The sequence below is a fragment of the Prunus avium genome, chromosome 4 (assembly GCF_965620075.1).
Source record: "Prunus avium chromosome 4, drPruAviu1.hap1.1, whole genome shotgun sequence".
NCBI lineage: Eukaryota > Viridiplantae > Streptophyta > Magnoliopsida > Rosales > Rosaceae > Prunus > Prunus avium.
The window spans coordinates 32,793,219-32,807,790 of NC_142287.1; the positions used below are offsets into that span (position 1 = coordinate 32,793,219).

General features: G+C 37.5%; 3 protein-coding genes across 4 annotated transcripts; 1 reads left to right on the forward strand and 2 right to left on the reverse strand.

Moving 5' to 3' along the window:
• Positions 1-363: 363 nt before the first annotated feature.
• On the reverse strand, positions 364-2,314 carry LOC110774037 (uncharacterized). The gene is made up of 3 exons (XM_021978560.2): positions 1,832-2,314; positions 1,684-1,749; positions 364-1,094 (listed from the first exon to the last, which is right to left on the reverse strand). Exons 1-3 carry the CDS (start codon positions 2,003-2,005, stop codon positions 573-575), a joined length of 762 nt encoding a protein of 253 aa, XP_021834252.1. The 5' UTR covers positions 2,006-2,314; the 3' UTR covers positions 364-572.
• Positions 2,315-3,208: 894 nt separating this feature from the next.
• Positions 3,209-7,690, reverse strand: LOC110774034 (Metallo-hydrolase/oxidoreductase superfamily protein). Of its 2 annotated transcripts, none has more exons than XM_021978558.2 (10): positions 7,366-7,690; positions 7,141-7,276; positions 6,791-6,918; positions 6,226-6,373; positions 6,031-6,136; positions 5,324-5,382; positions 4,507-4,542; positions 4,321-4,430; positions 4,062-4,123; positions 3,209-3,501 (listed from the first exon to the last, which is right to left on the reverse strand). In XM_021978558.2, exons 1-9 carry the CDS (start codon positions 7,527-7,529, stop codon positions 4,066-4,068), a joined length of 945 nt encoding a protein of 314 aa, XP_021834250.1. In that variant the 5' UTR covers positions 7,530-7,690; the 3' UTR covers positions 3,209-3,501; positions 4,062-4,065. The 2 variants fall into 2 exon arrangements, with proteins under 2 accessions (XP_021834250.1, XP_021834249.1); XM_021978557.2 differs by having other exon boundaries at positions 3,209-3,550.
• A 1,447-nt stretch (positions 7,691-9,137) lies between these two features.
• LOC110774027 (Tetratricopeptide repeat (TPR)-like superfamily protein) lies at positions 9,138-13,156 on the forward strand. Its single transcript, XM_021978547.2, has 3 exons — positions 9,138-11,849; positions 11,996-12,063; positions 12,685-13,156. Exon 1 carries the CDS (start codon positions 9,283-9,285, stop codon positions 11,752-11,754), a length of 2,472 nt encoding a protein of 823 aa, XP_021834239.2. The 5' UTR covers positions 9,138-9,282; the 3' UTR covers positions 11,755-11,849; positions 11,996-12,063; positions 12,685-13,156.
• The last annotated feature ends 1,416 nt before the right edge of the window (positions 13,157-14,572 follow it).

Consider the following 14,572-nt stretch of genomic DNA (forward strand, 5'->3'; position numbering starts at 1 on the left):
TTCGAACACAAGGCCAAAGTTTTCCCTTGTTTATATTCTAATCTTAACGAATCAATGCATTCACAAACTTTGTCATATTTTTATTACTTGCCTTGCAAGTTAAAGAAAAAAGATTTTGTAACAATGGTATATATTATTTATAAATATGGGAGATTCACTATTATACCCAATATAGGAGCCCGAATTATAAAAATACCCTATATGAAATAGACTTTAGAAACACACACAAAGTCCATTTACAACATAACAAAAAGGCTTTTAACTTCTTTTAAATTACAAAACTGCCATTGATTTCTTAAAACAAACCCAACCCCAAAACCTCATCATAAAAAAACCCAAAACACTCAATAAGGCATCAAAGTAATTTAATAATCAAAATTAAATTCAATAGGCCAGTTGTCATTTTTTGGGTTTGTTTATAGAAATTAAATGGTGTAGGGTTTGTCTATATTATTAGTGCTAAGAATGGGTATATGACTAAATATCTTTATAAATAAATATCGATGGGTTTACAAAAAAACTATGATATGATCAGTGGCCAGCTAGTACTCAAATTAATTAATTAAGTACGATCATAATATGGAAGTGCTTTGCATGAGCTGCCCTTCTTCTTTGCTTTCTCCTCCAGCTGTTTGTTCCAACATTTGATGAGGAGGATAGAAGAACTGAAACTTGAGATCATTGTCACCACTAACATACACCACTCGAAAGATGTCGTACTTCATCTCAATTGACACGCTTTCGAGATAGGGCAGCATTGCTTTTCTCTGGTCTGAATTTAGAATCCATGAGTAACAATGTTGCAGAGACTTCCACACAAAAAGAGAAGCAATTCTTGGCTTGGTTTGGCATTTCAAGCAAACACCGGCAGCCACGCCTTCCATCTTCTGGAAACCGGACTTGAACATCGCTAAGCATGCGTAAGAGACGTTTTTCATGTTGCCGCCATTGACAACCGCTGTGCTCATTGACACTGTGTCGCCTCTGCAAAATTTTGCAGCACAAGACCCGTCTCTTGATTCTCCGGCGTACGCGTCAAAGAAGGAGTGTTCGAGTAAGATAGCCATGCCCGACATGGTCGTTAACATTGAGAGCTGAATGGGAAGAAAAATCACTGGCTATGAGAAACATGGGGGAAAAAAGTTATTTGCAATGAATGGTTTTGATGACTTTCAAAATTGTGACATGATCAAAAGCGTTTCGTAGCTTGTTGGATTTCAACAACGCACTCGTTGGCAATCCAGCAGGCATGAAGAAATGTGCACACAAATGCACACACATTACTTTATATGCATATTAAGAGGGAACAATTTTATAGAGGAATGCAAGATAGAAGCACTAAAATCCTAACCCTAATTTCTGGCTATTAGATATTTTAAACTTTGTTCTTGATGGAACTGACTTTGGATTAATTCCTCAAGTTCAATTAGTAAGTCCAAGTTTAATAAAACAAGTTTTTGGAGTAAAATCCATTGATTGCTTAGTTGGTTTGCTCCATCTCCAAGTAATATGCATATGTCAAGATTAAAACGACACCGTAATGGCATACACATATGACACATCATACATATACATGGAGCAGAGCAAGCAAGCTACCTTTTTTGTCTTGAAAAAAAAGAAAAAAAAAAGAACTGGAAAAGAATTTATAAGAGCAAGATATGAGTAGCTAGTAACTGGACTTACAAGGCTTGCAGTCAATGAGTCCTTGTTTTCACAAGATCTCTTCAGCCATGCTCCAAACCATATGATCTGAATATCAAGGGGAAACCAACCAGATTAGTTTCAAATTATTGAGATGAAATTAATTTTAAAAAAATTGTTTTAAACATACCATATTTCCATGGATGCTCTGCAAGATGGAGCTTTGTACACAGCCAAGAGACTCAGTGCACAAAGAGAATTGTTTGAGGGCATTAAGAAGGTCATCAACCAGCACAACAGTTGGTCTGAACACAAAGATACTTATGTCCAAATTCCTGTTGTTGAAAGGCACAAAGCATGCCATAAATTAATCTCTCTCTTTTTTTTTTTCTCCTCTAACTTTCTCTGTGTGTATGTGTGTTTGGTTGGCAAGAAAATAATCAAAAGCAGAAAACTAGAAACTTCGACGAGAAAGTGTGGGAAAGTTACGGGCCTTATTAAGTAAAGGGTGGTTGGAAAGCTTGAAAAATGAAACTTGATCGACGGGTCATTGCAGTTTGCCTGGTCTTCTTCTTTTGGCTTGTGTTGAAGCAGTGAAAGGGAGACATCAAAGAAAACAAAATATAAAAGACTTGGAATTTGGTCTTGTGCATGCTTTGACTCTTTCTAGATGGGTGGAGTTGTTGAATTTACGTTCTAAATTTAACTATAAAAACATTAAAAAATGCATGGAATATGTTTTCGAATTCTCTTTTTATATCAAGTATTATTGAGAAATATAATTAGAAATGGGTGTTGTCGGGTCAAGACTTTCCAGGACCTTGTAGTTGGAAAAACTAGTGAGCTGCTTATGTTCTTTGACCAATATTTTTTATGGATACAAGCAAGCGATATTATATTTTAAGAAACTTAATAAAACCTATATTTCATGAAATTTTTTAAATTAATGTTCTTTAACATATTACACACAGGTGGCACGTTCTGATTGGACAATGAAAATGAGTCATGATGGCAATGTCAGCACTGAAATCCGAAGAAATTTGATTACTTCGAGAATTTTGGCAGTCACAAAAACAATGGGTTTGACTGGTCAACCAGAAGGATGCCTTCTAAAAAGGGACAAGTCTCTGTCTAATCTCTCTACCGTCCCAGAGATTCCTGAAATTTCGTCATCAAAGCGCCATGCTTCCACAGCTCCAACGAAGTCTACTTCGCATGGCATGTTTTGGCTTTTACTCATGGGCATAGAATGGCCATATAATGATGGTTAATAGAAGCTTTTGCCTAAAACATAATTATAATTTGGCTCAAGCTTCGAAACCTTATACTAATAGTGTTCAATTATTGTTCCTCGTGAGGCTTACCAAATCCGTTTATCAAATTTATACACCGCAATTATCACATCATTCAAATTATTACCAATTAGCTCTTAATTTACCAATTAGCTCTTAATTTAGTGCGACGTTTTATTCCATCGATGAAAGATGTCATACATTCAAATTCCTCTCCCTCCATTGTTGTTACAAAGAAGAAGTAACTACAGAATTCCAGGGATTGAACACTTAACTGAGTGGAAAAAAAAGAAAAGAAATATTTAATGCAAGTGTTTCCAAGAGCTCCACTTGCTCTAACATAGCTTTAAATTTTGAGGTGCCTCCAAATTTATATCCATTCTCTTCAATAACTATGATTCATCAATCACCGGGTAAGAAAATTACAATGCTCACCATCATAATTCTAGTGTTTCGAGCATAAATTTCCTAATCCTTGTAAAATTATTTTACCTCTTCAGTCACTGCAACGATAAGGTGAGCTTCAAGAATATTGCATCTGCTTCCTCCCATCAACATGGGATGGAAACTGTATATAGTACATAATATATATCATTTTAAAACACACCTACATTAACCTGCATGTATAACATCGAAAAACATGAGCAGTTTTGTTTATCTTACAACTCTATTGATATTTGCAAAGATAACACGAGACACAAATATTATTTTAATTCATTAGTTCAAACGACTTTAATGCTGTTCAATTCGAATCCCACTGTTATGACTTCTCATTTCACATCACTTCAAAACTCAAAGATGCATGTGGTCTCAGTTGGAGGGAGGTTGAGGAAAGGATTCAACGAGGAACATCACTCCATCGATGAAAATGGATGTACAATTTTGCTAGGTTAAGAGGGAGCAGATATACAGAAAGGAGAACAGAAAAGAAAGAACAAAATAAAGGAAACAAATGAAACGAAATTGTCATATTATATGCTTTAAATAAGTTATAATGAGAACCAGATGTTTCATTGTCCATTTAATTAAGTTCTCAGTATTCTTTGCAGTTCAAATTTGTACTTGCATTAATACCAAAATTCACAAATTGCCCGACTAATTGAAAGAGTTCTAAGAATGAAAGCAAACCTTATCAAAGGTCTATGGGGATTCTCAAACCATCATGCGCAAGCTGCACTGGTATCCCTTCCCTATATTCAAACAACAGAAATGCTGAAAGCATAAGTTTCTTAAGTCGTGATATTTCTCACCTATACAGAAAGTGCATTACAAAAGTAGTACCATTGTTCAATTTAGTCCTAACTCTAAACTAAAGCTAGAAGATCAATGCCACAGAACACTGGGACCGCTATCCAATTGAATAAAGGAAAGTGATCATAATTCTTACTTCTCAGACCATTCTGTAAGAAATTTATTGTCCTTGTGATGATCAAATTGATGAGTCATTCCAATTAACAAGGCTTGTTTTGGACAAATCCTCTTCACAGCTTCAAGAGTCTGCAAACATTACAGTTCACAAACATGAACATTTGGCTATAAGAAATGCAGATGTTTTTTAGTGCAAAAAACAAACCTGCGGGAGGCAAAGGTGAACATTATGGGATCCAGTCTGCAATGAAACAAAAGGCAAAGCAGATTATGAAGAATATGCCTTGAGAATAATAGGAAATGCAAGACGAGCTAAGCTCCAAAAATGAAAGGACGAACATGAGTTAGCAGAGTTTGAAATCACAATTTCCGCTAACATGCATGAATGCAGATTGATGTGTGAATAAAAATATACAATTATATTTTAGAATGACACTGTACGAAATTACCTAAAAGGTCAACATAAATGGAAAAACATCAATTGGGGGATGCCATGGCAGGATCCTTGACTTAGGGGCTGCCCAAATAGAGAAAGCAAGATGGTGGGGTTGGTGGCGGAAGGAGTGAGTGGATGAAAAGCAGGAGAGTTGCAATGGATAAGTAACAGAGTGAAATGAAAGATATAGTTTTCCCAATAAAATTTCCAAAAGAGAATGTAGAACTGACTGACAAAAAAAAAATCTGACTAGAACCAAGCACTGTGAGTTTGTGCACATGTGTCTATGCTTGTGCTCAGGAGAGTTGCGATGGATAAGTAACAGAATGAAATGAAAGATATAGTTTTCCCTATAAAATTTCCAAAAGAGAATGTAGAACTGACTGACAAAAAAAAAAATCTGACTAGAACCAAGCACTGTGAGTTTGTGCACATGTGTCTATGCTTGCGCTTGTACATTTGCATCTGTTGAGAGACATTATTTTACTTGCATGGCATGCATATTATCCCAAATGCAATCTCCATGCCTACAAGGGTCAGTATAACTGTACAAATGACGGTGTGTGAAAACAGACTTTCTACTGACCTTGTATAGAGTGTCCAAGATAAGAAGATCCAACTGCCCAGCTCCATCTTTTGAAATAACTGCAAAATTAGGCCAGAATATAAATTCAAATGTATGTTTTTTTTTTCTTCAAATAAACACAGAGAATGCCGTGAAAATGACAGAGCACATCAATATTTACACGTGAGAAAAACAATGGTGAACTACATAGGGTGTTCACACCACGAGATGTTTTGGGAAGACCTTTTATGTCAAAAACTGATTGTCCCTACTACAGGCTGAGAAAGTTTCTACGAAATGCTTCTCCATAAGGAACAATCCCCGTAGCCAATGAACTGATTCACTTAATAAAACATTTTTATTATTAAAGGTGATAGATATACCTGTCATCATTATCTCTGCATAAATTAATGGATTCATCGCAAAAGTACAAACTAAAATGGAAGGGATAAAATGACCCAGAATATTCATACTCTCCTTTGTAAAGGGTTTCTCCCAGTGCTTTATTGGTGAAGTTGGGAGTAGAAAGGGCAAAACCAACTCAGATAATAGGACGATGTTCTAAGGGATCCTAAACATCTTATCTTCAAATACTCTAACAGAGTTCAGATTTCTCTTAATCATGATTGAGATGATTAAGGGTACATAACTAATTAAGGTATAAACTTCGATGTGCACTGATAGTATAAGGAATATCCCTAAAGTACAAGGAACTAATCAACACTCACCATGTTCTGTGCTTGCAGGAAAGCGAGAAACATCAGATATGTAAGCTATTCTACATCTTTCACCAAACAGAAAACCCAAACAGACATAATCTTCCCCGTGCATCACCTACATTTGAGGAATAGCAATAAGAAACTAGAAGATAAACAAGGAATAGGATATTCATGTCTGACTATAAAGGGTTTGGCGAGAATAACTGGCAAAGGAATAAATTGTAGGCCAGATGCAACAAACGATGTTTCACAGTTCTCCTCAATTATCCTCCAGTCAAGCTGTGCTACTCGTCTCAGTTCTTTTCCTTCCTCAACTTTTTTCTTCACCAAGTAAGAAAATTTCTCTGAAATGCTATTCAAGGTACAACAAGCATAATAAGGTGAACTGCAATTTAGACATAAAAACTGAATGACAAAAAAAAAAAATCAGATAAAATGCCTAGAGTAGTCTTCTCATGAGTAACATCTAAAATTTTCATTTTATGATGTGAATCCTAAGTTTTGAGTCTGCATTCATGTAAGCAGACTAAGGCTCATGTTGCCATGACCAATCTATAATGGTGGAAAATTTTACATTCATACATCCAAAAAAATTGGTTCTAGGAACTATTTCCATGAAAACAGATGGAGCAACAAGATACCAAGAGCACATCAAAGAATCATATGGTCATAAGTATCACAATTATATCTAAATAAAACAAAAAAGCAAACGGAGTTGACGTTGGTCAAAACGATTGAACAGAACAATATCCAAGTTCACCCAAAGTACCTCTCCAGTGCATACTGAGTTAGGTAGATGGGAGTAGGGTCAATGTCATTTGTGGGACTAAATGGTTGAACGGCACGTATATCATCCAGACCAAGAACTGCATCAGCGTGTTCATGAGTCAAAATAATCTGCAGTTGATACAAAAATTAGTTCTTATACAGTCCCAGCATTAACAAGCTTTCAAATACAAAACGAAACGTATGATGTTGATAAAAAAGTGGGAACTCTTTTACAACTATCCAATCCATAAAATAAACATGCATTCGTCAAAAACATTGAAGCCCAAACGTTCTGAAAATAATAACTAGCCATACACGCGAGAGACAAAAATGTGCATAAAGAAAACTCACAGAATCAATTCTAGGAATCTTATAGCGAGTGAACCATCGAATCACTTGCTCCCTGAACGTCTTTCCAACATCAATCAATATATAACTGTGCTTTCCATCACTTGAGCAATAATCAATCAAAAGCGATGTATTGCACCTGCAAACACAAATCACTCAAATGTTCATTTTCCTCAACATTCTCGGCAAACAAACAAGTACACAATGACAGATCTGAACTTCAATTACCGGTAATTAGGGTTTTGGTCCGGGGGGATGGTGAGCGCCTGAGGGCATACGTCGCAGGGATTGGAGGGCTGGATCAGGCACATTGCGTTGGGGACGGCGCTCGAGCACCCAGTCCCGAGGAAGATCAGCGCCGATCGACCGCCATTGTGGTCCTCGGCCGCCATTGGAGAGTCTAAGTCGGAAGAAGAGGGTTTCAGTTTTTCAGAGAGAGAGGAGAGAGGTGGCGCAAAGGAAGGGGAATATTTGGTCTGCACATGCCCGGGAAATGTAACGGTTTTATCGGTTGGGCATCTATCTACCTGGCGTAGAATTATTAGCTTTTAGGCATAGGGACGGATCGGTTCAGAATTTTAAAGGGCTCTCTGTTAACCAAACCAAAAATTTCAGTAGACTATTTTCTCTTCCGTTAATCAAACTAAAGACTTCGATTGACTTTGGATCGGTTAACTTAATATTCGGTTCGGATTGATTCGGTACGCCAATAGTACCGTGATAAAAACATACTAATAAAAATACAATTTATAATACTTTCACCTAACATAAGTTCTTGAACAAATACACCAAATTATCCTTGTAAAATATAAAAATCCAATAGTCTAATTAATCTAAGTACGAAATCAAATAACTTAGTCAATATATCATTTATTATGTACTCAAGATGTACTGAAAGCCACTTGCTCTTTCATTTGGGAATCTACTTCTACACTATTAAACAGATTATAAAAATAGAAAAGGGAACACAAATGAATGCAAAAGATCATGCGTCTTGAGCCACTACAATTAGAGTGTTCTTATGTAACCGATTTTGACATTTGGTACATGTTGGGTTCTTTAGTTTTTAATGTTGAATCCAATCATATAAAGAATATAAAATTTGGATTAACAGTTGGAAAGCTACAAGTCAAAAATGGGACAAAGGTCGAAATTGGAAAACAAAGGAAGTTCATAAATTCTTCTCTGAACTAAAAGTGCTACAGTACCGGGTGATAAAGAAGCGATACAATGGTGATAAAGTAGTGATACAAAGGTGATACATGAGTGATACAAAATGCTGATTGTGTTTACCTTTGATTTCTTATTTTGTATTTAAATAATAAAATAAGTATAAATATTGGATCAGTACAGGTTTCAATCGAATTAGGGATATTGTTACTCGTTAACTAAACCAAACATTTCAGTACGAATCGGATTAGAATAATTAAAATTAAAAAATAATTATTTAACTAAACCGTCCATACGGTACGATCAATATACGGATAATTTGGATGAGATGCCCACCCCTAATTGGCAGAACTTGACTGAAGAATCTTATTAAGCTTTAATAAATAAATAGGCTTTCTAATTTCTACGTTTTTCCATTTTTGTTCTTAATTTTCTGCTAATGATTGTTCTTCATGCTCTCAAATTATTCCTTACAATTCAAAATTTCGCACTGAACTTTACTTCATGTCCTATTTTACCATTTCCCGTCTACTCTATTTACAAAATCGTTAAGTTGATGACGTAATAAATTAAAGAATTTGAGTTAAGTGCGAAGATTTGAGTTGCAAATAATAAATTGAGACCGATATTCGAGCCCATTGAAAAACAGTAATCAAGCCTATAAAAAAATAGGGACCATAATCAAGAGGAAAAAAAAAAAAGGCCCGAAAGAACATGGCTGACATTGTTGTGGACCGGCTTGGCTTGGGACTGTTATGCATCGCGAGCCCGCGCCTTTTTATACTTTCAGCCCGTAACGTATGAATACGTCGTCGTTTCGTACCTGCTCGCCGTTTTCCTGTTTCATTTCTTTTCTCCTCTTCTTCACAGTTCCTACCTAGTTCGTACAAACATTTTCTAGTCACATTCGCTGGTGGAATTGTTCATCTCAGATTGGTTTTCTTTATTCATCTTTTGTTTGGAATAGTAACTGCAATGTTCTTTGGTCGTAGTTGTTACCTTAGAATCGGAAAAGCAATTGCCTTTGAACCCACCAGCCATCTTTTTGAGCACCCATTAACCTGTGTGGAGCTTGCTGCATTTTTCTCATCATTTTCTTCAACAAGCTCTGACCCCAGTTCTGATTTTGACTCTAAAATCAAAGCTCGTTCTGTTGAAAGTGATGATTTTGATGCTACCAGTAATGGGTATGATGGAGTTGGGAAATTGGGTGCTCCAGATTTGGGGGACTGGAGTTTCTTAGGAAGTACGAAGAATGATTGCGAAGATGATCAAAGCTCTAAATTTGATATCTTTGATGACATTGAAGAGCCTGATGGTGAAGAAGAAAAGGATAGTGATGACGACGACGACGATTTAATGGTGTTGGGTTCGTCGAATAGGGTTAATGAACAAAAGGAAAATTTTGTTAGAGTTGAAGGAGATGAAGATGAGTTTAGGCACCCATTGGTGAGAGAGGTTTGCAGGTTACTTGAGCTTAGGTCAGGCTGGAACCCAAAGCTTGAAGGACAATTAAGGAACTTGTTAAGAAGCCTGAAGGCAAGGCAAGTTTGTGCTGTGTTGAGGTCTCAGGCTGATGAGAGAGTTGCTCTGGAATTTTTCTATTGGGCTGATAGGCAGTGGAGGTATAAACATTACCCAGTTGTGTACCATGCAATGCTTGAGGTGCTTAGCAAGACTAAGTTGTGCCAAGGGGCTAAGAGGGTTCTTCGGCTCATGGCCCGCAGGGGAATTGAGCGTAGCCCTGAAGCTTTTGGCTATGTGATGGTTTCGTATAGCCGGGCCAGCAAGTTGAGGCATGCCATGCGTGTGTTGACGTTGATGCAGAAAGCTGGGGTTGAGCTTAATGTGTCAATATGTAACACTGCAATTCACGCATTGGTGATGGGGAATAAGTTGGAGAAGGCGTTGAGGGTCTTGGAAAGGATGCAACTTGTTGGAATTGCACCAAATGTTGTCACTTATAATTGTTTGATAAAGGGGTATTGTGAGGTGCATCGTGTTGAAGATGCATTGGAGCTGATTGATGAAATGCCAAGCAGAGGGTGCCCTCCGGATAAAGTTAGTTACTATACTGTGATGGGTTTCCTTTGTAAGGAGAAGAGGGTCAAAGAAGTGAGGGAATTGGTTGAGAAGATGACCAAGGATGGTGGATTATTACCAGACCAGGTTACTTATAATAATCTTGTCCATATGCTTTCTAAGCATGGTTATGGAGATGAGGCTGTTGAGTTTTTAAGGGAAGCTGAAGAGAAGGGATTTCGGTTCGATAAGGTTGGGTATAGTGCAATAGTACATTCGTTCTGTAAGGATGGTAGGATTGACATGGCAAAAGAAATTGTGAATGAAATGTTCTCAAAAGGTTGCACACCAGATGTTGTAACATATACTGCTGTTCTCAATGGGTATTGCCGGCTTGGGAAGGTGGATCAAGCTAAAAAGATGCTTCAGCACATGTACAAGCATGGTTGCAAGCCAAATACCGTATCATATACGGCCTTATTAAACGGGCTTTGTCGTAGTCAGAACTCATTAGAGGCAAGAGAGATGATGAACATGAGCGAGGAAGAATGGTGGACACCAAATGCCATCACTTATAGTGTGCTGATGCATGGACTCCGTAGGGAAGGGAAACTGGTTGAGGCCTGTTATATGGTCAGAGAAATGGTTAATAAGGGTTTTCTCCCTAACCCAGTTGAAATTAATTTACTAATTCAGTCTCTCTGCCGAGAAGGGAAGATAAATGAGGCTAAACGTTTCATGGAGGAGTGTCTAAACAAGGGGTGTGCTGTTAATGTTGTCAATTTTACAACTGTTATTCATGGATATTGTCAAAAGGATGACTTGGAAACTGCTTTGTCATTGCTTGATGACATGTATCTCAGCAACAAACATCCAGACGCAATCACTTATACGACAGTGATCAATGCGTTGGGAAAGAAAGGTAGAATACAAGAGGCAACCAAACTTATGATTGAGATGCTGGGTAAGGGATTGGATCCTACTCCAGTCACATACAGGACAGTCATCCACTGGTATTGTCAAACGGGTAGGGTGGACGATTTAGTAAAATTATTGGAGAAGATGTTCTTAAGGCAAAATTGCAAAACAGCATATAATCAAGTGATTGAGAAGCTTTGTAGTTTTGGGAAGCTTGAGGAGGCTGATAAACTACTGGGTAAGGTGTTGAGAACAGCTTCAAGAGTTGATGCTAAGACATGCCATGTTCTTATGGATAGTTATTTGAGAAAAGGGACTCCTCTATCAGCATACAAAGTGGCTTCTCGAATGTTCAATCGGAATCTGATTCCTGATTTGAAGTTATGTGAGAAGGTGACCAAGAGACTGATGTCAGAAGGAAACTCCAAAGAGGCAGACAACCTTATGTTACGGTTTGTTGAGCGTGGATGCCTATCACACCAACATCAGGAACATTTGCAAAGCTAACAAGAACTGTTCTGAGCTCAGACTGCAAAGAGTATCATTTTTCTCCACTCAGCATTCTCTGCTGTTGAGATTCTGTCTTCCAGGGCTTTAATATGGTAAGGCCTTATTCTTCTTTATTGATTTCCCCTTTATATTTTTTCTTTGTGTTTTCCTAGCTTTCTGCTCTATTCGGAGAATGTATTTATCTGTTAGTTGTAGATTCAGAAAATGCACATCTGATAGATTTGGTATTTGTCTACAGATGAGGAGGTAACATTTACAACGTCGGATCTTCACCTGAATATTTGTTTAGACGGGAACATTTACCTAGTAAGATTTCTTCAGTTTCTATAAAGTTTCCTTTAAATAAAGAAATTTCATTTTGTAAGCATATGGTAGAAAGTGGTTCAAATCCAGGCAAAGGTGGATTAGGGGTTTAAGGACATGATAGTTCTTCTCTACCCTGTGTTGTGTGTAGTCCAGCTATTCGACCCAAAAGGAAAATGTAAATGATTTCTTTACAGAAAACAACAGAAGAAAAAACCGGAAAAAAGAGTGATGTTAAAGAACAAGTGATAGAGACTAAGGGCTCAGATAGGGAATCATGTACTTGACCCCTACTGCGTTAACTTCCATGCCAAGGGTGAGGTAGAGGTGATTGTTTCCGGTAAGCTGAACCCTCAAATTTGTCCGTTGTAAGTACGTTGAAAGCATATTGATTCCCTTTCTGCATTTAGAATTGAGAAGACCGACATGAATGCATGGTTGAGAGGGTGTTTTCAGCTGCAAGGAGTCACAGAGGGTCAGGTTACAGTCCAGAGTTTCCAATCTGTAGTTAATTCCTTAGGTCATATGAAATGCAAAGAACAGCAATCCGATATTTTCCTTCGCTTCATAACTCTTTAGTTTTTCTATTAACATCAAGTATGCAATTCCTTTTTTTGTGTGCAGGCGATGCGCATATACTTCGTAGTGGAACCCGACAGTGGAATAAGAGACTTGGTACTGCAATTACATCATTATGCACATGTTCGGGAGCGCACGTTTGACAACAGCAGCTGTGCCATCATATAGAGGAATCTGTTTCTGGTTATCTCAGAGGCTTGCTTTCGAAGATCCCGCTTTTTTGAGCTTTCAGTTCATGGTTTCAGGAGACTGTTTCGTTAACTCGTAAGTTCGTAACAGATTCCAGCACCTAGTTAGATAGCAATTGGAAGAGTTTTGGTCCTAGTCTTTCCAATGTGTACATGATAATCCTAACCCCCACCACTCTTTCTTCAGTATGTAAAAGGAAACAAATAATTGTCAGCCAAAATGTTGTTGAGTGGCCTTCCTAATTTCGTTTCTGCTCATTTGTTGCTTAGTGGAATTATCATCAATTCTACAAAAAAGAAGAAGACAGAAAGCATGGTTTTTCTGCAAATTGTTGAAGGTCCCCTCTACACGTGATCCACTTGACAACTTTAATATTGTCTCCTCCATTATTGATCATATCTCATATGCAAACCAAAATGTATAGTACTTTAAAATATTTATCTGAGAGTTAATCATGGAACCAAAAATAGGGTTTGCTCATCGAGGCCTGGCCATCTCATAATTGAATATCCACATTCAACACAGGTTGGAAAGATGAAAAGGTGGAAGCAATCTTCGTGTAGGAATATATATGCTGTGGGGGGCTTTACTTTTGCATTGAGGAGATAAAAAGGGCGTCTTTATGTTGAGAGCCACACCACACCACACCACACCACACATGGAACTTCCTAGCATGTCTGCTTCATGGCCAACCTATCCCACTGCCAAATATTCTACTGTTGTGGGGGTTGGGTCAGTTGGCCAATGTCTAATGTAGTTTAGAATATCGCATTGTAAAAAATAAAAAAATCTATTGTTGCATGCATATTTGCTGCTTAATATCAACGTTCATATTAATCTGTCACTAATCTTAGCTTAATATCATCATTCATATTAACTTGTGACTAATCTTTGTTTACCCAAGTTAAATTAGTGTTTGAAGCACCTGATGAATCTTGTGTGGAACTAAAACACCAGCTCTGCATTTAGTTCCTTCTTGTTGGAAGCATATGCTCGATCTCGTCTTTTGGATCTTTCACAAATGCAAGAACTTGAATTTGATTAATGAAAAGGCCATATATTACATGCCCAAAAAGGGTTGAAATAGTATTAGCATCAGTGTAGCATTTGTTCTTTTCAATCTTTACTGAGGCAACATTAATCATTTAACTGGTTTGGCTTAATTCACAGCCTGAACTTAGATTGAAGCTGCCTTGGATAGGAGAAGACAATGTGGTCAAACCAAAAAGCTGCTTTAATGCTAAAATAAATAGCCCAAAGAAGTGATGCATGCAGAACTTAGAGACACCAAACAGCAAGACCAGCGTGTGTGATCAATCAAGCTGATACATATGGAAAGCTCCATTTACACTTCGTCTCTGGGTTATGTTTTTGGACCACATCACAAAAACAGCAGGCAAAGTCTGTGAGGAATTATATTTGATTATGTTTATTATTATTGAAAAGTCTCAAGTTGCCACTAGCAATATGGGATTTGCTCTCTTTATTGGCACCGCCAGGTTCTGCTTTCTCGTGGCATCAATTATTATGCCTCTCTCTCTCTCTCTCTCTCTCTGCACTGAGGTTTAGCTTTGCTTGAAAGAATGATGATTATTAGCAGCACAAGTGTTGTAAAGTAGAGAGGTGTAGGCATAAAGCCTTTTCTTATCAATCAACTTGTGCCAAGCAATGTCCCCTTTTGAGGTATCAGCCATCCTTTCCCTCACCTACCCTCCTAACACTTTGTCAGTAAATTGTTAAATTA